This window comes from Diabrotica virgifera, chromosome 1 (assembly GCF_917563875.1).
Source record: "Diabrotica virgifera virgifera chromosome 1, PGI_DIABVI_V3a".
NCBI classification, from domain to species: domain Eukaryota; kingdom Metazoa; phylum Arthropoda; class Insecta; order Coleoptera; family Chrysomelidae; genus Diabrotica; species Diabrotica virgifera.
In genome coordinates this window covers 315011679-315037746 of record NC_065443.1, presented here as the reverse complement: position 1 = coordinate 315037746, position 26068 = coordinate 315011679, and the positions used below count along the sequence as shown (strand labels likewise).

At 33.1% G+C, this 26068-nt stretch overlaps 2 protein-coding genes across 2 annotated transcripts in view; one reads left to right on the top strand and one right to left on the bottom strand.

Moving 5' to 3' along the window:
• LOC126878628 (vascular endothelial growth factor receptor 1-like) overlaps window positions 1-9986 on the bottom strand; it is a 52238-nt gene extending 42252 nt beyond the window's left edge. The window contains exons 1-2 of the mRNA XM_050641457.1: window positions 9927-9986; window positions 2544-2697 (exon numbers count right to left, since the gene is read on the bottom strand). Of these exons, the coding sequence (XP_050497414.1) occupies window positions 2544-2697; window positions 9927-9986 (214 nt within the window). The remainder of the gene's footprint in view (window positions 1-2543; window positions 2698-9926) is intronic.
• Window positions 9987-10259: 273 nt separating this feature from the next.
• The window catches only part of LOC126886395 (vascular endothelial growth factor receptor 1-like), a 29806-nt gene continuing 13997 nt past the window's right edge, over window positions 10260-26068 (top strand). Inside the window, exons 1-8 of the mRNA XM_050653317.1 lie at window positions 10260-10356; window positions 12205-12429; window positions 13034-13202; window positions 15955-16100; window positions 21272-21432; window positions 21570-21692; window positions 23640-23851; window positions 25847-25952. Coding sequence (XP_050509274.1) covers window positions 12300-12429; window positions 13034-13202; window positions 15955-16100; window positions 21272-21432; window positions 21570-21692; window positions 23640-23851; window positions 25847-25952 — 1047 coding nt within the window. The 5' untranslated portion in view covers window positions 10260-10356; window positions 12205-12299. The remainder of the gene's footprint in view (window positions 10357-12204; window positions 12430-13033; window positions 13203-15954; window positions 16101-21271; window positions 21433-21569; window positions 21693-23639; window positions 23852-25846; window positions 25953-26068) is intronic.

The window sequence follows — 26068 nt, the reverse complement described above, 5'->3', positions numbered from 1 at the left end:
ACCTATTCGCCTCTCATCAAAACTTATTCCCTTTACCTTCTACTTACAATATATTTCCCTCTCACCCCTATCGTTGGTACAGCTGTTTTTCCTCCTTTTCTTTCTTCTGCTCCGTGTTGTTCCATTCTTCCTGCCATCTTTCAATTGACCTTTCCCTTTCCTGTCTTCTCTCGGCCATAGTAAGCCGAAGGTTTCTTCTCTCATATAGTTCTTTTCTTTCTACTACCAACACATGCAGGGGAACACATCCAGTAATCGCCCACAAGGCTGCGGCAGACACAGTCCTGTGCGATCGACTGCACAACACCGTGCAAGGCCCTCCTCCTTTCGGATTTGGGTCCTCCAATGTTGAACATCACCCATAAATGTGTTACATTTACCTGTCTAGCAACAATATTATTACACCGATATTCTTAAATAAGAAGGCTATAACATACTAAAAGAATCACTCAAATCGGACATCAGGTTTAGGAAATTCGAGACATCAAACATGTCCCATTTTTAAGGTGTTCGGCTAATTTTGCCGGTGTTTGTATGTGTACGCACTGTAGCAAGTAGTTCCAGTAATCCTCTTTCTTCGAGCAATCTGCCACATTTCACCAGACTGAGAAATAGTTGCCCTACGTAAATTTACTCCATTCATATCTCTTTCTTATAAAACTGTACCAAATCATAAATCAGTTCTATTGTAAAATTGAAAATATTGTCAAACATAGGTAATGACTTATTGTTACTAAAAATGTTATGGTACATAGTAATAAATGTAATAAATTATCACTTTGAGACACTTCCACTAAATTAAGGTTTTCGTCGGGCCAGATCTTTGAATTTTTTGTTCCTAAAGAAGGTAGCCCTATCGAAAAGAATAAATCCGGTAAGCAGTGTTTTCTTTATTTATATTTACATTTTATTATACATTCTGACAAGAAAGAAGACTTTCCTCGTTTGAATCCATCATTGAACTAAACAAAACAAATACAATCTTGTTTGTTTATTTATGTTAAATAGTGGGATCCCATCCTCTGCCAAAAAAAGGTTTTATTGTTTGTTGTAGAAAACAAAACGATATGATATCAGTTAAAAGAGGGTTGCAAGTTAACATCTACCAATAAAACACTGAAAACGTTAGTTTTCTATACGTCCACAAAATTTATTACAACTAAGTGACTACAGCTATTTCGGCAGAGTGCCTTTCTCAAGTGATATAGTTTAGAATGTATTTGCCTTTTTAAGTCTTTAACTCAAAAAGTGGGCAGCTGTTTGTCTCGAGTTGGTCATTCAGAATTATATCCGTATTTTTCAATTTATTAATTTCCATAGATCTAAAAAAAGATAGCTTAAGGCCTTTATTTAGAATATGCACAATTTGAAACTCTTCATTGAAAGACTGATTATGATCTAGAAGGTGAAGTGCGTATGTAGAAGTGTCTGTTTTTCTATTGTTGAAAGCCGAAAGAGAAAGAAACTAAGAGTGGTGTGTACAAACTAACGTGTGGTGACTGTTCGAAAACTTACATCGGTCAAATTGGCAGAACCTTTGACAAATGGATAGCAGAACACAAAAGGGCTTTCAATAATAGAAAAACAGACACTTCTACATACGCACTTCACCTTCTAGATCATAATCATTCTTTCAATGAAAAGTTTCAAATTGTGCATATTCAAAATAAAGGCCTTAAGCTATCTTTTTTAGAATCTATGGAAATTAATAAAATGAAAAATACGGATATAATGCTGAATGACCAACTCGAGACCAACAGTTCCCCACTCCTCAACCTCTTCAGTTAAAGACTTAAAAAGGCAAATAAATTGTAAACTATATCACTTGAGAAAGGCACTCTGTCGAAACAGCTGTAGTCACATAGTTGTAATAAATTTTGTGGAAGTATAGAAAACAAACGTTTTCAGTATCTTATTGTTAGATAAAATGAACTTCCATCAAGTAGCGGTCGAATCCATCAAGTATTTAAAGCAAGTTAACATCTTTACATAATATATTAATGTCATCATCGACCTCGTTCACTCAGTTGTAATAGGAATCTTACTATTTGTGTGTGTGTTTTTTGTGTTGAAAATTGCATCAAACTATTTTACGGCTGTAGGATACCAGATCAGATGTGCTGGTTAATATTTTATGTGCTTCTTTCTGTGATATAGGTGCTTTTGTCCGGTTCTTCTTAATTCCATTTATGGAGTTTATTGGTATTTTTTCAAAAGGGTAGAAATTTTATAAAATATTTAAAACTACGGACATTACAAACACCGAATTTGACGAACAAACTTTTTTAAAAGATTATTAGCCGGCAAGTTTTTGATCATTTGAAAAAGCTTACTTTTTTCTCTCACTTATTACATTAAACGCCGCACCCTTCCAAACGACCCACTTCGCAGAGTAGTTGCCGGCGCTAGAAAATCGCCTGTTTCAGCCACTCTGTGGATCCACAGAGTAGCGCTGCAGAGTGGCCCGCCTGGTTTGGCCCTTAATGTCTATAACGGCAAGATAAGAAGGTGAATTAAAAAATTATGTATTTTTGTATATTTACCAAGAACAGTTATTGTTATATTACTAGTATTCTGGTGCTGGTGATGGTCGAATACAATGCATGTGTAGACCCCTTTATCGTTTTTCGTGGCATTGAAAACTGTTAATGTAGTTTCATAGGGGGACTCATCGAATATTTTATTCATCCTTTTTGGCTAAAAATAGAAACAACACATGTTAAATTAGTCAGTTTACTGCCAAAACAATAATGATTGCCAAATTAACTTTTTAAAATTTAATTTGAAATGAAAAATTGTTTGAGTGTTAAAAGTATTTAATTACTGAAAAATATTAAAGTAAATAACATCGCAAACAAAAACTTTGTAAAAAATTGTTAAAATAAAATGAAGATAGTGCATTCCAACATTCTGTTAAAATTAAATTAATATGGCGGCTGGGGGGCAAATACAAATGTTATTCTGTTAGTTCTTAGTGTGTTTAGATCATTTAAGTTGCATTTATTTGTAACTTTTTGAAGTTATACTTCTTTAGGCGCGATTAGAAGTGAATGTAAATGTGCGCGAATTCATCAAAATTGTTGGTGCCAGGCGCAAAAGACCTTTTTTTATTTCTCTTTACTATAACTTTATTATACAGGGTGTCCCGAAAAGATTAGTCATAAATTATACCACACATTCTGGGGTCAAAAATAGTTCGATTGAACCTAACTACCTTAGTACAAATGTGCTCGTAAAAAAAGTTACAGCCCTTTGAAATTACAAAATGAAAATCGATTTTTTTCAATATATCGAAAACTATTAGAGATTGTTTATTGAAAATGGACATGTATCATTCTTATGGCAGGAACATCTTAAAACAAAATTATAGTGAAATTTGTCCACCCCATAAAAAAATTATGGGGATTTTGTTCCCTTAAACCGCCCCCCCCCCCCCAAACTTTTGTGTACGTGCCAATTAATTCATTATTGTTACCATTAGTTAAACACAACGTTTTTAAAACTTTTTTGCCTCTTAGTATTTTTTTGCTAAGGCAGTCTTTATCGAGATGTGGCTTCTTTTTCAATATATTTACTTAAAAATTTTATGGGGGTTTTGTTCCTTTAAACCCCCCAAATGTTTGTGTACGTTCCAATTAAACTATTATTGTGGAGATTTTTTGATATAGAATATAACTACTAATAACCTGATATTTGTGTTGGATTTTTTTTTAATTCGAGAAAAAAAAATAAAAAAACGATATTTATCATTGTTCAAGGAGTATGTACACAAATTTTCAGATCATAATGTTTCCAAAATTTTTCCTCCTATGGGAATTTTTTTTTGGAAAATTTCGGGTACAACTCTACGTCACGCTCTTTTAAATGTTGTGCTTAGAGTGTGTACCAATTTTCAGCTAAATCGATTCAAAAATAACCGAGAAAACCTGTTTTAAAAATTTTTCTGACAATACCTCCTCGTCGATAGCACAAATGAATTAAGTTTTCTGTTCGTTTGCCCCAATATTTTTGTCAGACAATTACATTTTTTGTTTAAGAATATAATTATTGGTAACCTAATACCTTTGTCGGAAAAATGGTTGTAGGATAAGGGATGCACGAACCCATAGCATAGTTTAAAAGTATAGTTTATTAATAAAAATTAAATTTTTTGTCCGACTTTGGATTTGCCCCAATATTTTTGTCGGACACTTAGATTTTTTGATTTAGAATATAACTCCTTATAACCTTATACTTGTGTCGGAATAGTACATTGTTTACCGGGTAGGAAAAGCTTAACATTCCTGGACGACTGTGAAGATTGCTAAGTCGAGGCGCAAGCCGAGACTTAGCAACACAGAGTCCAGGAATGTGGCTTTTCCTACGAGGTAAATATACTATTTTTCCGCAAATCGTTTAAAATTCGACAGATATTGATTGATTTTAAAAAAACGCGATAATTTTATTCCCAAATAAATGGTGCTTTGAAATTCCTAATAAAATTACTTGGGTTACTATGGAAACGTATTGAGGTTGAATTGTCAAACTTGACGCTTATAAATTTAATTGCTGGTGTTCTCGAAAGTAAAATGATAAGTGATGATGAAATTTCCATTCCTGGGACTCCTCCAGAGCTGGTTGAGGCAGTGAATACTGCTTCATTAGAATTATTGCCAAAGAAATCAAGAGAAAAGTACGAAAATGCATACAGACGTTTTATGGATTTATGTAGAACACTAACAACTGTACGGAAATATCATTTCCTTACAGTAAGGAAATGACATTTCCTTACAGTAAGGAAGTCCTGACTTTTTCTTCAAGAAATTTTGACAGGAATGTCAAAATTTCCTGGCGATTTGCGGAAAATGTATTTTTTTTTAATTCGAGAAAAAAACTATAGAACGACGTTTGTCGTTGTTCAAGAAGTAAGTACACAAATTATCAGATCAAAATTTTTCTAATATTTTCCCTATTGTCGGAAAATTTTTTAAGAAAATTTTGGGTAAAGCTCTTCGTCATACCCTTTTAAATGTTTAACTTAGTGTGTGTACCTATTTTCAGCTAAATGGATTAAAAAATAACCGAAAAAACTGTTTTAAAATTTTTTTTTGGTAATACCTCCTCGTCGATAGCCTGAAAGAATTAAGTTTTCTGTTCGTTTGCCCCAACATTTTTGTCAGACAATTACATTTTTTGTTTAAGAATATAATTATTTGTAACCTAATACTGTTGTCGGAAAAATGGTTGTAAAAATAAGGGATGCACGAACCCAGCATAGTGTCAAAGTATAGTTTATTAATAAAAATTAAATTTTTTGTCCGACTTTGGATTTGCCCCAATATTTTTGTCGGACACTTAGATTTTTTGATTTAGAATATAACTCCTTATAACCTGATACTTGTGTCGGAAATGTATTTTTTTAATTCGAGTAAAAAACTATAGAACGACATTTGTCGTTGTTCAAGAAGTATGTACACAAAATATCAGATCACAATTTTTCTAATATATTCCCTATTGTCGAAAAATTAAAAAAAAAAATTTTGGGTACACCTCTTCGTCATACCCTTTTAAATGTTTTACTTAGCGTGTGTACCTATTTTCAGCTAAATGGTTTAAAAAATAACCGAGAAAATATGTTTTAAAATTTTTTTTGATAATACCTCCTCGTCGATAGCCTAAAAGAATTAAGTTTTATGTTTGTTTGCCCCAACATTTTTGTCAGACAATTACATTTTTTGTTTAAGAATATAAGTACTTGTAACCTAGTACCTTTGTCGGAAAAATGGTTGTAAAGATAAGGGATGCACGAACACAGCATAGTTTAAAAGCATAGTTTATTAATAAAAATTAAATTATTTATCCGACTTATTTGCCCCAATATTTTTGTCGGACACTTAGATTTTTTGATTTAGAATATAACTACTTATAACCTGATACGTGTGTCGGAAACGTTTTTTTTTTTAATTCGAGAAAAAAACTATAGAACGACGTTTGTCGTTTTTCAAGAAGTATGTACATAAATTATCAGATCACAATTTTTCTAAAATTCTCCCTATTGTCGGAAAATTTTTTAAGAAAATTTTGGGTACAGCTCTTCTTCATATCCTTTTAAATGTTTTACTTAGCGTGTATACCAATTTTCAGCTAAATGGATTAGAAAATAACCGAGAAAAACTGTTTTAAAATTTTTTTTGATAATACCTCCTCGTCGATAGCCTAAAAGAATTAAGTTTTATGTTTGTTTGCCCCAACATTTTTGTCAGACAATTACATTTTTTGTTTAAGAATATAACTACTTGTAACCTAGTACCTTTGTCGGAAAAATGGTTGTAAAGATAAGGGATGCACGAACACAGCATAGTTTAAAAGTATAGTTTATTAATAAAAATTAAATTATTTATCCGACTTATTTGCCCCAATATTTTTGTCGGACACTTAGATTTTTTGATTTAGAATATAACTACTTATAACCTGATACGTGTGTCGGAAACGTTTTTTTTTTAATTCGAGAAAAAAACTATAGAACGACGTTTGTCGTTGTTCAAGAAGTATGTACATAAATTATCAGATCACAATTTTTCTAAAATTCTTCCTATTGTCGGAAAATTTTTTAAGAAAATTTTGGGTACAGCTCTTCTTCATATCCTTTTAAATGTTTTACTTAGTGTGTATACCTATTTTCAGCTAAATGGATTAGAAAATAACCGAGAAAAACTGTTTTAAATTTTTTTTTGATAATACCTCCTCGTCGATAGCCTAAAAGAATTAAGTTTTATGTTTGTTTGCCCCAACATTTTTGTCAGACAATTACATTTTTTGTTTAAGAATATAAGTACTTGTAACCTAGTACCTTTGTCGGAAAAATGGTTGTAAAAATAAGGGATGCACGAACCCAGCATAGTTTAAAATTATAGTGTACCAATAAAAATTTAATTTTTTGTCCGACTGTCGATTTGCCCCAGTATTTTTGTCCGACACTTTGATTTTTTGATTAAGAATATAATTACTTATAACCTACTAATTTTGTCGGAAAAATGGTAATAAATAAAAAAATTTCAGGAAATTGACATCTTCGGCGCATCCGACTGCGCATATGCCCCGTGAAAATTGTCCGACAAGGTTACCGCATTATTGTAAAAGGGTTTTATGGTAGATTCAGTTAAAATTATCAATGTGGTAATAAATTTATTTTTTTCATAAATTTGACATATTTAGCGTGTCCGACGCGTCATATGCCCCAATATTTTTGTCCGACAAAATTGTTTTCGCTGTTTATATGATAAAATCCATTGATTAAAAAAAATGGCCAATGTGGTTATAAATTTTTTCTTGCATAAAATTGACAACTTCGTCACTAATTGTATCCGAAGTACCGATCCCACAATGACAAAAACTATGTTCATTTATTAATTTATAATAAACGAAAAATTCCTGACTCTGGTGAAATTAAAACTCACGACCTTTCAGATATTACGATCCAAAAGTAAGCGCTCTTACCACTGCGCCACAGAGGGGGTTAGGAAATAAAGTTAAATTTGTCAATATTCGACAACCGTCTATTTCACGTTTAAAAATTATCTAGGCATACTACCTCCCTGTTTTACGAATGGAATAAAAATGTAAACCTACAACAGTGACTCTTCGCATACAATTTCCATCAGCTATCGTCATTCTCCGAACGCATAACAAACAAAAAACAATCTACCTGCTATGCTATATACGCTGTGAGCTCGTACGTAGAGGGGATACTTAAAAATTCGCGAGCGCTGGTAGTGACAAGTCTGTAAACGTTTACTGGAAATTTAACATAAATGTCAAAGTAATTAATTTAAAATTAAAATTAAAAAATTGATTATAAAAAATATTAGTTGCTCAAAGCTGTGGTGTATATTTTTACCTTAAATATACTTACGTTTTAAATACTGAATTTAAGATTTTTTTAATATTCCGTAATATGTAATTATAAGCTAATCTGTTAATCTTAGCGTCATCTACACAATAATTGTGAAAGTATTCGAAGTAAGAAATTAATATTTCATCAATAGAACGTCCAAATGATTAGCAAAATCTTTAAAAATCAATTTCAATTTAATTACTTTTTGGCGTTGTAAATATTAAGCGATAACAAATAATAAATTTAAAAATTGCCGGTGAAAGTTGCATTAGTAATCCGCTAGGAGCGACACCAGCGAAGCTCAGAGCGTATAACAAACAATCTACCTGCTATGAAGTGGTTTATTTTGGTTTATAAACATGGTTATTGTACGCGTATGAAAGGTGCATTTTACTGTTTTGACATCCGAATTGGTTTTGACATCAACGAAGGGCTTTTGCAATCTGAGCAAGTAATACGTAAGGCATTTTGTATGTCAGGGAGGCATCTCGCTTAGATAATTATTTTTAAAAATAAAATAGACGAGCAGCCTTATTTTCAAATATTGGCAAATTTAACTTTATTTCGGAAACCTTAACAGTTTGAGCGATACATTATTAGCAAAAAAATTTGCAAATGGCGTCCCCTATTATCCCTTAAAAAATTTCCATCGACCTACCAAACATCCTGTATATGGACTAATAGACTCACGTCTTTTTAGATGCGCCTGGACCAAGACGAGATTGGCTGATTTATATCATACTGTTACTGATAATCGCTTTAATTTTCGTAGCAATATTCCTTTTCCTGAAAGTTAGAAAAGAGAGGGTAAGTACATTTTAAGTACACGCAAGTACTTCTCAATTAAGCAAGGAACATACAGATACAGAACTACTTACATTATTAGCCAGAAGAATAATAGTGGAAGCCAACAACAACGGCAAAACCTTCAAACTAATTTGGATCCCTGGGCATAGCGGGATTAAGGAAAATGAGCTTCTGCTTCAACTGTTTGGGTTGGCCATGAGTTCTTATGTGGAGTGGACGTTCCCAGACGAGCGACTGTGGCCAGACACTGTCGCCGATCTTCGCCACTGTGGCGTCCGCTACAAAATCATTGGAGCTACAACAGATCGCCTGGTTCAGCCACTTTGTAGATCCACAGTGTAGCGCTACAGAGTGATCCGTCTGCTTTGAACCTAATACATACTCACAAATGTTCACAACGAAATGTTCACATTTCAAACACGTTAAGTCGATTTATTGTATGTCGATGTAATGTCCATGATTCAGCTCCATAGTAATGCACACAGTGTACATAACATTTAATTATTCTTTTTCTGAGGGCCAATGTCAAATCTTTGCTGCATAAAATCTTTGTCATTTTCAAGTTTTTAGGAAGTCAAACAAATGTTTTATTTACAACAAACAGCGTGCACAAATGATTTAATATGTTAGATCAAATAGGTACTTGAATACGTTCTTGTTAGTTTTTACGAAGGAATATGATTCAACTAATTATAATAAAACTTTGCAGAGATTGAAGCGAGAATTGAAGCTTCTAGGTCTAGATAATTTCGAGAAAGGCGCTGTTGAAAGTATCAACCCCGAACTTGGTATCGACGACCAGGCGGAACTATTACCTTATCATCGAAAGTGGGAGTTTCCAATAGAACAACTGAAACTGGGTAAGTAGCACCTACATTAAAAAACCTAATAGTATCTATGTTTTCTGGTTATATCCTACTTCTAGTTTTCTATTTGTTACTACATCATCATTCAATCTTCGCTTATTCACTGCTGCACAGGCAGTGGACCATCATAATTATCCAACTATTCAAAGAGCAAGTAGTCCAGACCTAACACTAAATTTACATAAGAAAATGATATCTTCTAAATCTCAACAGCTTATTTTTCTTCTGCGGCACTACAGCCCAAATTGAGCCTTGGCCTCCTTTATTTTTTGACTCCACCCTTGCTTGTCTGTGGCTACTCTTCTCCATGCACGGACTCCTAAAAGGACTTGTGCGTCGCTGTTTATTGTGTCTCCCCAGAGCTTTCTTGGCTTTCCAACCGGTCTCTTTCCCTGCATTATAGCATTCAGCGCTCCTTTTGGTAGCCTCTTCTCTCCCATTCTTATCACATGTCCAGCCCATTGCAATCTTTGTATTCTAATGAAATCTAACAGCGGTGTTTCCTTATAAAGTTGATAAAGCTCGTTATTGTGTCGACTTCTGAAGATTCCGTTTTCACTCACAGGTCAGAGTATTCTTCTCAGTACTTTCCTCTCGAATGTGTCGAATTTGTTTTGGATCTTTCTCTCAGGACCCAGACTCCACTAACATAGCATACTATTTGTCGAATTAAGGTTTTATAGATTCTCATTTTTGTATTTCCGTGGACACTTTTAGACCGAAATATATGGGAGAAGGCCTATTTGCCTGTGTTATTCTCTTCCGTATTTCTCCATCTTCTAATCCATCAGCATATATTTCTACTCCCAGGTATGTAAACTTTCCAACCGTTTCAATGTCATCTTCATGTATAATGTTTTGTGGGACTATATTTCTTCTCGTCTGTGTTATTACTTTTTTTCTGTGTTAATTTCCAGACCTAGCCTTTGTGTTTGCATTTTTAACTCTGCGTATGTGTTCTGTGTTCCTGTTGATGTTCTACTCATAATATTATTATCATCGGCATAAGAGGCCAGTTAAACCGTTCGGTTGTTCAGTAGGTTTCCTCGTCCCGTTCTCGTTTGCCTAACCGCATACTCCAGTGCCAGGTTAAACAATGTTGGGGCCAGCCCATCTCCGTGTTTTAGTCCCTACGAAATTTTGAAAAGGTCTGTCCGGTGGTTTTCTATTCCCACACTTGCCTGAGTTTCATGCATTGTGGCTTAAATGACCATTTTAGCCAATAAATAGTATAGTTTGTTCCTTTTCACTTTGTGGTATGCCTGTTTGAAGTCTACAAACACATTGTGAACACCAATCTCGTGTTCCCATGATTTGCTCAAGATCTATTAGACTGTAAATATTTGATCCAGTCTCGATATTTTCCGTCGGAAGCTCGTCTGATATTCTCCAATAATATTTTCTCCTAGTGGTTGAAGCCGCTGGTTTATAATATACGTAAGGACTTTATATGCTGTAGCTACATAGTAGAGAAATTCCAAGGTAGTTTTTGCACTGGAGTTTGTCTCCTTTTGTATAGATCGGGCATACTATACTTTTCTTCCAGTCGTCGGGTATTTTCTCTTCTTGCCATATATCTTTGACATGCTTGCTAGGTGGTCGCCCCCTACCTTATATAGTTCTGCTGGTATTTTGTCAACTCCCGCTTATTGTTTTTCTGGGCCTTAATAGCTTCGAGAACTTCCTCTATGGTTGGAGCTTCTATTCCATTCTATTTCATCTTCCATGTCTATTTGTGTTCCAAGTAGGTCCTGAAAATAATGCTTCCAGGTTTATGTGGCTGTCTGTTGGCCACTGATTACTTGGCCACTTTCATCATTACACAGACTCAACAACTTAGGGGAGGAATATTAGATATCAATAGGTTTGTTCTAGCAAACAGTCAAACTAGTCAGAAACCGTCAGCAAACAGTTGGTCAGTAAAAGAACATAATACAGTCACCAGCGCTATTCTTTACTCGCGTTGGTCGACTATTCACTGATAGTTTCAAACCGTTTGAAGCGGATGCTAGAACAAACCTAATATTTATAAGGGTAACCTTGGTAATCAATTGGCTTCGCCCCTCTCAGATTGTTTTGAGAGGGAAGAAGACTTGTCCTGTTCCTACCATACATATACTCCTTTTTTCTCTGCTAACCTTAAGCCCTCTCTGTTTAATAGCCCTTCTCCAACATCCAACATTTCTTTACTTTCTTCCATTAATGCGATATCATCCGTAAAGAGCATTGACGAAGGCGCCTCCTCTCTTATCTTCTCTGACAGTACATCCATAACAACACTAAACAGGTAGGTACTCAATGAAGAACCCTGATGCAAAACTATCCAACACAAATCCTTACTTTGATGTACAGCTCCCTCAAACGAGCCTTACATACTTCTCAGGAACCCAATTTTCTTTCATACATCTCCATTGCTCTTGTCTACGAATTGTGTCAATTAAGCTTCTTAAGATCAATAATTACCAAGTGTAGTCTCTTTTTTGCTCACTGTATTTCTCTATCAACTGTCTCAAAGCAAATAAGCCATTCATTGTCCTCCTCCCTGGCATAAACCCGAGCTGTTCTTTCCCTATCGATGTCTTTCATCCTTAACATTCGCTCTACAGTAGTTCTCTAACACATTTTTATATTATTTACTCCACTAAAGACATCTTTTAGGAAAACAGTTAGGTTCTGGAGCATTTGGTGTGGTCCTTAAAGGAGAAGCTAAGTGTATCGTGGAAGGAGAATCTGTAACAACAGTGGCTGTGAAGATGGTTAAGAAGAATGCAGACAACACGTACATAAAAGCGCTGGCATCGGAATTAAAAATCATGGCACATCTAGGAAAGCATCTTAACGTCGTGAATTTACTTGGAGCTTGTACCAAAAATGTTGCCAAAAGTAAGTTGTTTTTTAATAGATTTTTTTATTAAATAAAGATGGAATTAGTTGCATTATTTTCTTAATTTCCACCAGAAGATGAAATAGAAAAAAATAATCAAAATTCTTTATAAAAGGTATATTTGTATTAAAAAGGACCCTTTCGCGTTACATTACAGAATGTTTTCGGAATAACAATGCCATCATCAGTGCTGCTTATAGGTCATGCTTTGAGCCACCAACATATCTGGGTGAAAACTCTTTAAATAGTATAAAATTATAATAAAGTTACATTTTTGTATAAAATAATTTGTGACGTTTCAACTTTTCCTTGATTTTATATCACGGAAACGTAGAAGTTCCTCACAATGTGTATTTCTGATCCTAAGGAAAAAAACCTCACAATTTGGACTCTAGATAGCAGCTGAAGTTACTCTCAGTAGTAACAAGTAGCAATGCAGTTGCTACTTAAATTTTGTGGGTATGCTCCTATCTCCTGGTGGATATTTGTATTTTTTATGTGATTTATTGAACCATATACTTCCCTGGCTGGAGAAGTTTGTAAGTGTGATATATTTCTCTTCTCTAAAACTAAACAATACAAAATCTCTTTTGTGTTTTTTAGAAGAACTTTTGGTGATTGTCGAATATTGTCGGTTTGGCAATTTGCAAAACTACCTCTTACGTCACAGGGAACATTTTATTAACCAGATAGATCCCCACACGGGTGAAGTTGATTATAAGATAGGCCTGGAGCATTTGGACCGTACGTATTCCGTATCTAGCAACAGAAGGTATGTGTAACAAGAAGTTTTAATTGGATTTTTTTTATAATTATTTAGCTTGCTGCATTATATTTCATTTATCCTAGTCCTTTCAAATGGACAAATATAGGAATAAATATAAATGTCAAAACACACAAGAATGGGAAAAACACACAAGATAATAGAAACGTAACACCAAACGAAAACACAGCAGAAGCGGTTAATGATTATATCTATTTAGGACAGATAATAAAAATAAATAAGGAAACCCAAACAGCGGAGGTAAAAACAAAGACCAGGGCCTCGATTTTTGACCCTTCGCTTCGTTATTAGACGTATTCACTTCGTATACTAAACAGATACGAAGCGAATACGTTCGACAACGAAGCGTAGGGTCAAAAATCGAGGTCCTGATTCGCCTGGTAGGGCAGTCAATGGGGGGTATTTGGCTCGGAATTACTACATCGATTTACTTGATATTTTCACAGTAAGTAGGGAATTGCTCAAGAAACAAAGTCTACCCTATGCCGATGTGCGCTTTTATCTTGGGGGCGGTTCCCACCCCTTCTCGGAGGTGGAAAATGTTTTGGTTAAAATAGCCACGGAAGAAGCTACAGAACCTAATTTTAAGCAAAAACTGTTCTTTAATTATTTTTTGAAAACTCAATACTTTGTGAGTTGTTCGTGGTTGAAATTGGCCATTTTCATTGAAAAATGACGCCTTTTGCGGACTGAAAAACTATGCATCTAACAAAAAACTTTATAAAATATTTCTGTAGGTTATAAAAAATAAAGAGATTCGTTCCTTCATAAATCTTCTAGTTAAAATACAAATGTTTTTTTTTGCTACATGCTCAAATCGGTGTATTCAACTTGAAATAACAGAGAAACTGTCGATTTTAGGTGTATAGTGATACTAATAACTTTTGTAGTGCTTCAAAGGATTTTTAAAATGAGCTATACTAACTGTCGATTACATTCAAACTAAGCGAGATATTCGGCAAAACAATTGATGACTAATGTATTTTAAGAAGAAATATATTTAACCCCACATCCATCAGAATTTAAATACATCGTTTTACTTCTACAATAGTTTTTAATATAGTATTATTTCTGTGTTCAAAAGTTGGACTGAATTAAAATGAATGGTTTTTGAAAAAAATAAGATCAAATTATAGAGCGCATTTTTAAATTTTCTTAAAAATCTTCTTTTTCCTCTATGTAACTCGAACAAGATAAGAGATACGACAAAAGGATACCACACAAAAATGTAGGGTTTTTTTAGATAAAAATTTGCTTTTTATATTCATTACTGTATCTCTTATCATTTTCAAGTTACATGGAGGAAAAGAAAGATTTTTAAGAATATTTAAAAATCCTCTCTATAATTTGATCTTTTAAAAAAAACCATTCATTTTAAACCCGTCCAACTTTTTAAACATAGACATAACACTATAATAAAAGGTATTGTGAAAGGAAAACGACGTTTTGGTGAATAGGGGTTAAAATTACTTCCCATTTTTTTGTTAAAATACATTAGTTATCAATTTTGTTTGCAGCATATCTCGCTTAGTTTCCATGTAATCGACCATTAATATAGCTCATTCTAAAGGTCCTTTGAAGCACTACAAAATGAATTAGTAGCGTTATACACTTAAAATCGACCGTTTTTCTGTTATTTCAAGTTGAATACTTCAATTTGAGAATGTACCAAAAAACAAACTATTTTCACCTACATATCTCTTTTTGTATTATAACTAGAAGATTTATGAAGGCAAGTGTCTCTTTGTTTTTTATAACCTACAAATATTATTAATATAGTTTTTTTAGTTAGATGCATATATTTTAAAGTATTCACAAAAAACTGTTCGAAAAGGTATTTTGTTTCAATAAAAATGGCCAATTTTCAACCACGAATATCTCAAAAAGTATTGAGTTTTCAAAAAAAAATTATAGAACAGTTTTTGCTTACAATTAGGTTCTCTAGCGAATTCCGTGGTAATTTTAACCAAAAATTTTTCCACCCCTAAGAGGGGGTGGGAACCACCCCCAAGATAAAAGCTCACGTCGGCATAGGGTAGACTTTGAATTAGGAGATAAGTAGAGGCTAGGCCCAAAATTTCATTAAAATCCATGTAGTAGGATAGAATTCGGGTGTAATATCTTATTCTTGCTCCCATTGACTGGCGTATGGGCAAGATTTGGGAAATTAAAATGTGTCTTAAGAATACAAAAATAAAACAAAACATTTGACCAGTGCATACTCCCAATTCTCACATACGCATGACAATCATGGACCTTGATCAAAGTAAACATGGATAAAATAATGAAGGCATAAAGGACTATGGAGAGAGCAACGTTAGAAGTCAAACTAAAAGACAAAAAGCAAAATAACTGGATAAGAAATAAAACAAGTGTCAAAGACGCAGAAAAACATATAGCCAGGCTAAAATGCAGTTTCGCAGGTCAAAACGCCAGACAAATCGACAATATGTGGAATACCATACAATAATGGAGACCATGAACAGTAAAAAGAGTAAGGGGACGACCCCAGATGAGATGGGGAGATAAAAAGATATGAGTAACATACTGGAAAATGAAACCACAAAACAGAAGCGAATGGAGGAAATTGGGGCAAGCCTATGTTCACAATTGGACGAATTAAAGGGCAATAGAAGAAGACTTCCTTTTCAAAGCCTTTACGTACTTTTCCACTATTCTTAGCAAATGCTTTGATTTTATATCTTTGCAGCTTTTTATTATTCTTTTACCCGTTTTTTAGTCAAGTACAATCCCCTCTTATGAAGTATGCCGCCGTTGCATTTTCTGATTCTGCCTATGGTGCCAGGCTGGTACCTCCAAGTCCTATGGGTGACTACAGAGCTCACGCTGCATCCGAAGCTACTGATATGACTACTGTCACTCAAGGTAAACATACAAATTAAGATTGTTAATATTATTGTATAATTTTATACAGGTAGTGGATGGGTTCTCTTCCACAATCCTAGTGGAGGATAAACTTACTTCAGGGTTACGATCCTGCCATTTGCAAGCCTTGATTCTCTGTCCTAACACCATTCCTACTTATTACCTACTATATCCTACCAATTTCTCAAGGCAACTCACCAACCCGTCTGGTAAGCGTGGTGTTTAAATGCCAAAACCCCTCAGCATGAACAGATATTCAAGAAAGGGCCCTCAGTCCCCAGCAGCTTGCTTGTTCCCAACCAAGATAGCGGTAGGTTTCAAGGACAGCGGGCAGAGGGTGCGCAAAATCCCCGGGTTATAACAGGCCAGCATCCGCTGCACATACAGGGTGAGTCATGAAGAACGGTACATACTCCTACCTCGTATAGAGGGTCCTATGGGGAATAACAAATGACCATTAAAAAGTGTCTGCTCCCATTGTTTAATAATATACAGGGCGAGTTTCGCATTTTGACAGAAATTTGTATTCGTCATAATTTTTGAACGGTCAGATCGATGTGTCTCTTATTTTGGTCAATCGTTACACTATTACCACCTAATCAACTGATTTATTCAAATTAGAAAAAAATCAGGTTCGGCTTTAAAAAATTAGTTCGTTTGGGTCTTAGAAAAAATTTCACCCTGTATACCCTTTTTGAAAACTCTGATATGAATTTTACAAATTAGACAAATAGGCAATTATAATGGCATATTTATTTTTTCCCCACACGATTACTTAATTTTTTATAAAAAAATCAAATTTGACTATGAATTAAAAGTTTGGTAAAGTGAAACATAGATTTAAAAAAATTAACTTTTATTACAAAAATTATTTTTTTTAATATTTAATTTATATTACCACCCAATCAACTGATTTATTCAAACTAGAAAAAAATCAGGTCCGGCTTTAAAAAATTAGTTCGTTTGGGTCTTAGAAAAAATTTGACTCTGTATACGCTTTTTGAAAACTTTATAATATGAATTTTACAAATTAGACAAATAGGCAATTAAAATGGCATATTTATTTTTTTCCCCACACATTACTTAATTTTTTATAAAAAAAAATCAAATTTGACTATGAATAATTAAAAGTTTGGTAAAGTGAACCATAGATTTAAAAAAATTAACTTTTATTACAAAAATAAATTTTTTTTAACAAATATTTAATTTATGTTACCACCCAATCAACTGATTTATTCAGACTAGAAAAAAATCAGGTTCGGCTTTAAAAAATTAGTTCGTTTGGGTCTTAGAAAAATTTCACCCTGTATACGCTTTTTGAAAACTCTGATATGAATTTTACAAATTAGACAAATAGGCAATTAGAATGGCATATTTACTTTTTTTCCCACACTATTAATTAATTTTTTATTAAAAAATCAAAGTCAAAATTGGAATTTAAACCTAAAAATGAAGAAAAAAAATGAAATCACGGTTTAGCTACAACTACTGTTCCATTTTAATATTTTTTTTTCTGAAATTTTTTCTGCACCATTTATTTTTTTTTAATAAATGGTGCAGATTCGTTAATTGCAAATAAAAGTTAAATATCCAAAAATTAAGTGAAAAAATTTAAAATTTATCTATTTGATCACGTCTATGTTAAATTATAGAGCCCAAAGAGAAGTGTTATGGGGAGTTTTAGATCTAAACGTGTTAAAAAAAAAAAATGGTGAAACTTTTTAATTTTTTTTTATTTTTATGGTAAAATTGCGATTTTGACATACTTGATTTTTTTTAAACGCTTTTATTTAGTTCAATAGTGTGCGTCAAATCTTTAGACGTTAATTTGACTGCCTTTTCTTCAATGCAAATTAGTGAAAATTTGCAGAAATATGCATTCGTGGGAACAATATACGAATAGTCAATAAAAAAAATTTGTTATGTTTATTAATTGTTTAAATAAAAAAAACGATTTTAATGGAAAATACTTAAATTCTCTAGTTTTTTACAATGTAAAAACTTGAAACTTTTACGGATTGTAGCTAATGATATGGACTATAGATAATTTCACTTTTTATGTTAATTGTTTACATTATGCTTCATAAATAAACAATAAAGTTTCAAATTTTTTGCCGATTCCGACTACTTTTCATGTTTGTACATCATATGTTTTATACATATTTTAATAAAAATGACGATATATTTTAATGTTTGAAAAGTGTAAGACTAAAAAGTAAAAAATAGAAAAATATGAAAAAAAAAATTTTTAAGAAACGCTTTTCTTTAGTTATGAGTGCCTAAAATTAAAAATATTATAAAAAATCAACTAAAAAGCAAAAAATAAAATAAAATTGAAAAAATCTAACACATTCGTTAAAAAAAGGCGTGGCGCGTTTTCATCGAATAAACGGTTTTCGTCCCACGCTTATCTTTAACGAATGTGTTAGATTTTTTCAATTTTATTTTATTTTTTTGCTTTTTAGTTGATTTTTTATAATATTTTTAATTTTAGGCACTCGTAACTAAAGAAAAGCGTTTCTTAAAAATTTTTTTTCATATTTTTTTATTTATAATTATCTTTGTTGATTATTTTTTTAACTTTAATTTTTTAATTTTTTTAATTTTAGTCACTCGTAACTAAAGAAAAGCGTTTCTTAAAAATATTTTTTTCATATTTTTTTTAATAAAAAATTAAGTAATGGTGTGGGGAAAAATAAATATGCCATTCTAATTGCCTATTTGTCTAATTTGTAAAATCCATATTAGAGTTTTCAAAAAGCGTATACAGGGTGAAATTTTTTCTAAGACACAAACGAACTAATTTTTTAAAGCCGGGCCTGATTTTTTCTAGCTTAAATAACTTAGTTGCTTGTGTGGTAACATAAATTAAATATTTGTTAAAAAAAATTAATTTTTATAATAAAAGTTAGTTTTTTTAAATCTATGGTTCACTTTACCAAATTTTTAATTCATAGTAAAAGTTGATTTTTTTATAAAAAATTAAGTAATTGTGTGGGGAAAAAATAAATACGCCATTTTAATTGCCAATTTGTCTTATTTGTAAAATTCATATTAGAGTTTTCAAAAAGCGTATACAGCGTGAAATTTTTTCTAAGACGGAAAAGAACTAATTTTTTGAAGCCGGACCTGAGTTTTTTCTAGTTTGAATAAATCAGTTGATTAGGTGGTAATAGTGTAACGATTGACTAAAATAAGAGACACATCGATCTGACCGTTCAAAACTATGACGAATAAAAATTTCTGTCAAAATGCGAAACTCGCTCTGTATATTATTAAAAAATGGGAGCAGACACTTTTTAATGGTAATTTGTTATTCCCCATAGGGGCGTCTATACGAGGTAGGAGTACGTACAGTTCCTCATGACTCACCCTGTATTACATACAACGTAATCGAAAGATGAGAAAGTCACGGAATTGGAGGAATAACTCAAACATGTCAAGTGTAATATTATATGAATTAGCAAAGTAAAAGGAGAGGTGAAGATCAGGCCAAACTAAAATCAGGCAAAATGTTTCACTATAAAGGGGAAACAGAATGGACAACTGAAGGAATAGGTCTATTAATACACAAAAAATTGCAGAAAAACATACAGAGCATTGATTGCATTTTCGCAAAAGTTATGTATATAAATCTAAAACTGAATAAGAAATACAATCTCAAAATAATCTGGGTATACACCCCACTAACTATAACGAAGATGAGCTTGTTGGAGCCTTCCATGAGGAAATCGAATGAGCAGAGCCTATTAGTTGTTATTAGACCTTTAGTATGATAGAATTGATTCAAAAAATGACATAACCCAGACATCCAAAGTGAAAGTTAACCTCCAACACCAAATTGTTCTATATGGTCCATATAATATTCAGAAAAAAGTCACACCTTATTGAGCGTCGGGTTTGGGGGGAGAGGGAAAAAGTCGGTAAATTTGTAGTTTTTTACGTTTTTCGTCAATATTTCTAAAATTATGAGGTTTAGCATGAAAAATTTTCTATACAAAAATGTTCTACATTAAATTTGAAATAAAAAGGTCCTCTACATAATCCTTCCAAAATGAATGGTTCCAAAGTTACGGAGGTAGTATAGTATAATTGGTCCAAAAAAAGGCCTAACCCAGACATCCAAAGTAAAAGTTTTCCTCCAACGTGGTATCCCAAAAAATATAAAAAGTATCGAAAACCTCAATGTGGAGGTTTTAGATACTTTTTATATTTAAATTTTTGGAAATATTTTGTTTTAAATTTGATGTAGAACATTTTTGTATAGAACATTGTTTACGCTAAAGCACATTTTTAGAAATATTGACGAAAAACATAAAAAAACTACTAATTTACCGATTTCTCCCCATCTCCCCCCCCCCCCCCAAACCGGACGCTCAAAATGGTGTAACTTTTTACTGAACAATATCTGGACCATATAGAACAATTTGGTGTTGGAGGAAAACTTTTACTTTTAATGTCTGGGTTAGGCATTTTTTGGACCAATTATACTGTACTACCTCCGTAACTTTTGGAACCGTTCATTTTAGAAGCATTATGCGTCAGGCCTTTTTTGTTTCAAATGTAATGTAGAAAATTTTTGTATAGAAGGTTGTTCATGCTAAACCGCATAGTTTTAGAAATATTGACGAAAAACTTAAAAAACTACGAATTTAACGATTTCTCCCCCCTCTCCACCCCAAACCCGACGCTCAAAATGGTGTGACTTTTTGCTGAACATTATGTGGACCATATAGAACAATTTGGTGTTGGAGGATAACTTTCACTTTGGATGTCTGGGTTTGGATCTAGTTATACCATACTACTTCTAACTTGTTCTGATGTTTTGAAATTATTTTTTTTGTCGGTCAGATAGTCTAGCCGTCTGAGGCGTTCAATCGACAAATCTAGAGGATATGCGATCGAGATTCGAGCTCTGGCCGGTGAATAGAAAAATAAAAGTTTGACGTCGTAGTCTAAAATCCTAAAGAATCTACAGATTTGTCGGGAATAAGCTGGTGTCTGATCGGCATATGAGGGAGCGGTACTGCAAGGAATAAGGGCTTGCGGCTCGGTGACACTCCTCCACAGATCCCTACCGGAAGGGCGTTGACGCCTAAAAACGGTGTATATTAAATTATATTTTACTCATAATCTCTTTAGAGTAATTTAAACTCTTAAAAAAATTTAAGGGGATGACGGCGCCGTACTTAGCAATAACAGCGTCCAACCAGAATGGCGCTCGAATTATAAGGGTGATTATAAAGGCAATATATATCCTATCAGCACGAACGACCTCATTGCTTATGCTTTCCAAGTTGCTAGAGGAATGGAATATCTGGCTTCGAGAAAAGTAAGTCTCTTTGAAGTTATAAAATATTTTGATAGTCTTTAAGTTCTTCTGTTATGTTTATAGTTTTACTTTTATTTTACCTAAAGCAGTAGTTTACTATTGACGAATTGTTTAAATTGTTGCTTTTGATTTCACAGGTGCTCCACGGAGATTTAGCAGCCAGAAATATATTATTGAGCGACGAGAATATTGTGAAAATATGCGACTTTGGCCTAGCGAAAAGCATGTACAAAAGCGACAACTACAAAAAACGAGGCAATGTAAATATTTATTTTCAAATACAAGTTTTACTAATTATTAAACATTAATTTTTAATATTTTTTGCTTATTAATACACGTTGGAGATAATTCTAGACAAGGTTTTTGTGTAAAATTAAAAATAGGCAATTTTTTCTATGTTTTGTTGTGTTTGTGTGCCATAAAGTCATAGCCAACTATGTCCCCATTGCTGTGCACTAAATCTTGTCAGTTCTTGTTTTATTTTATTTTACTGTTTTTTAACTTGTTGGAGAATTAAGCTTATTCGTTTTTGGACAAATTTTTACTGAAAAAATTGGAATGGTGTTTATTTCCATGTTGAATCGATTAGTTATTATTAATCAAAATGTAATAAGTGTTACAGTGAAAAGTTGCTATAGAAAACATTTTTTTTTGTTTAAAATATTAAAAAAATTTGAAAAATTATATTTAATAATGTTAGCTAGTGATATATTATGCCCCCTAGGAGGCGCCGGTGTTAAGATTTCTCAACCCTTTAAACATAGATCCATCCTTTCGGTCTCTAGTAAACTCTTTCAGTTCCTAAGTGATTTTCTCCTCTCTTTTTTTTGAGACTTCCGTTTCTTCTATTTCTTATTATTTTTGTTTCATATACTTTTTTGAACAGTCAAAAATAAAGGACTACTTACACTAAAAAATCTCTAACAGACGAATCTCTAGGTATAACTGATGATATAATTCTGGACAAGATTATAGAAAAAGTTAGGTCGAAAAATATACTTGGGATAATAAAATGAAAATCCCGTTGTAACCAAAAGGTTATTTAAAGAGAAGATGTTCGTTAGCATGCGCAGCATTTGCAAGATAACAGACAGTAGTCAAATAAAACATACCAAATATTTTTAAGGCAAAAACTTTCGATCAGTACGTATTACCAGTTCTGACATATAGAACTAAAACATGGGCTTTTAACAACAACATAGGCCACAAACTCCAAATAACTCGGAGAACTACGAAACGGAGAATTCTCAACATCATATCAATTCTCAGCTGTCGCACATACAATGAAGAAATAAGATGATCAAAAGTGATGTTATCCAAAAGATTGTCCTGTTAAAATGGAACCGGACAGAACAGACTGGAAGAAAGGAAGATAACCGTTGGACGAAGCGAATTGTAGAATGGAGACCAAGAATAAATTTATTATAAAAAGTAGAGGCAGACCTCAAACCAGATCGCATACCTAAAGGAGGCTTACATCCGACGATAGATGGAATAACTGTTAGTGATGATGATAATGATGAATTGTTTTATATAAAACAAACGTTATACGTTCTACGAATTAAACACCTTCCAAAATTTTGCAAAAATATAATACAGTTTTTGCTACAGTATTGTTGTAAAAGTAGGCCACACGTGAACACGTAGTGCAGAATGTGTATAAAGGAGAGACATGTAAACAATAGACCAGGCTAGTTATATGCCACTCAATGCATTGGGGTGTATCGCCAATATCAATTACGGTGGTCTAGCTATCTTCGTCTGTCGTGCGAGTGTGAGCGTATCTACCAAGAGGTGGGAGTAATGGAACGACACAAACGCAGAGGCGGCGGCCATCATATGCTAAAGAGAGAAAGCTAAGCACCGGTAGAGAGAGAGATAGATAGACCACCGACCTGAACTGCTCCGCGTTACGCTATTTTTCGCAACGGGCCTAATCTACTTTTTATTATATCTATGGTATAAAGCGTCGCGTTCAGTCAGAATGAATTTATATTATTAAAAATATTCAATATTTTTATTGAATTATTTATTGCTTAAAAAATAATACATATTCTGACTTATCTGTCTCTATAAGTTTTAGAGAAAACCCCTAATTTTAGTTGATAATATATGTATTTATTTTTATGTTTAGATTTTTACTTTGGAAATCGTTTTCAAAATACAATTTCCATTGAACATTTACTATTTTCTATATTTTTGTGCAGACTCCCCTTCCTGTAAAATGGATGGCTATTGAATCTATCAGGGATAGAGTATTTTCCACACAGTCGGATGTTTGGTCCTACGGTATAGTGTTATGGGAACTGTTTTCTTTAGGAAAAACTCCATATCCCGGTATGGAAGCAGATGAAAGGCTTTATTATAAGCTGTTGGATGGATATAGACTAGAGAGTCCAGAGTATTCACCAAAGGAAGTGTAAGTATTCTTAAGATTATTTTACATTTGTAATTTTGGTAGGTGATGTTTTGATTGAAAACCTTGATTGAAACAAAAAAAATTGACGAAGTAGCCAAAATATTTTTTTGCTTTCTTCTTGGCTTTTATCTTCATAATTAGTGGAATCACAGCTCGTTACGAGCTAAAGCCTTATTTATAACAATCCTCCATTCTAAGTAAATAAACCAATATCATTAACCTTATTTCTTTTGCCAAGTAGTCGACAAAATAACTGCCTCACTGAGTGCTTTAAAATTATCCATAGCAGAAATTTTTTCTACGAGAGGGGTGTGAATCTACTGCCCAACCCCCAACTCCCAACTTGGAGGACCAGAATCTTACTTTCTTTCACTTGGTTTGTTTCTCCAAGTTTTCAGGACTCCCTTGGGGAGTCTTCTGTACTAGATATAGATTCAATGGGTGAATATTTATTCCTAAGTAATAATCATTATTCAACATGGCTCTATCGACTGCTGGATATATAGGTGTCCCTCAGTATTTTCCATGTATTCCTATTTTGTGTGTCTGCATCAAATTTTTGTCGATCCGTTTTATGTCATGATATTATTTTTTTGGTAGACGACCTGTACTCCGATATGCTTCTTGTCTTGATCTTGTCTAAGATGGATGCAGCGAATAATATACTAGACAGCAAGACAGGTCCTAAGTAATATAGTCCTAGTAATCGTTTCTTAATGTCATTCATATAAAAAATGAAGTTTTACAAGATTATTTCATTGACTTTTATTTTCTATTTTACACAGTGGTTCCCCCTTATCTACTTTCTTATAATGTTGGCTCTATAACTTTTTTCCTGCATTTGCTCCTTGGTACATATTAAAGTTATTAGATAACGAATAATCCCGCAGAGTTCAGATCCTCCATGTTTTAATATTTCTGTTAAAATTCCATGTTTTTTATGAGGGTCAACAAATATAGAGAACCGCTGAAGATTGTTCACTGAATGATTCACAAAGGGTTCAGGATGTTCAACAAAGATAGAGAACTGCTAAAAAATACCAGAAAATATCTTACATGGGACAATAGTAAGGAGAAACCGATATAAAATGTTACAACTGATCCTTAAAGGCAAAACCGAGGGTCGTAGATCTGTAGGAAGAAAACAAGTTTCTTGGATAAAAACATCCGTGAGTGGACTCAGATATCAAATGTAAAACAATTATTCCATTTTTCATAAGACCAAGAAGCAATGGTGATCGCCAACATCGGATAATTCTGATATGGCATGTGAAGAAGTTGAAATTCAATCCGTCCCTGGTGCTTTATTAGTGTCTATATCTTTATTATATGAACCACTCTATTTCTTTATTATCTGAGTCACTTCTTCAAAACTCGGATTTTAAATGTGCTGCTACGGCGTATAATAATTGTCTAGTTTTGTAAATTTCCAATGTCTGCATTTAGGTTTTTTGCAAAGTGATCTTTACATCTCCTTATAATGTTTTGTTTCTCTGTTAGTAGTTCTCCGTCCTTGCTTTTGCATATCGTCAGTTTTGGTGTGTGTTTTCTTTTATTTTTTTTTTAATAATTTTCTGCTTTTTGGGCTGTTGTTCTCTAGGATTTATTGTACTGGTTTTTCAAAGCCTCTTTGTTTTTTCTTCTGTATATTTTAGTCGTTTGTAGTGTCTTTTCGTTATAAATTTCCGTTCTATTTCTTATGCTTCTTTGGAGTTAGTAAGTCTAGCTGGCCTGTTTTCCTTTACTAAAATTCTGCATTCATCATTATACCATTCTGCATTTTTCTTTTTCTTTTGGCTTTTTCAAAGTTTCATTTGCAGATTCCGTTATTATTATTTTTATTTGTCTGCACTCCTCCTCAGTATCTTCCTCTCTGGTTCCGTTGAGATTTATTTGGAGAGTATTTGGATATTATTGTTTCTTAGTTGGGTTTTCTAATCTTTCAAAATTCCGTTTTTTAATTCGACATAATAGTAAAGAAATAAATCTTTATAGGTATCAAATAATGACGAAATGCTGGTTAGCTAAGCCTGTTGGAAGGCCATCGTTTGGTACGATAACCGAAAGAATTGGAGCACTTCTTGAAGAAAGTTTAAGAAAGGTAAGTTTAAAGATATTATCGATTTACATATCGTCCCCTTAATACTACCACTAGGTAACTCGAAATTCTGCGATTTTGAGTTATCTACCATTGTCGATATAAATTGTCACGCTCTT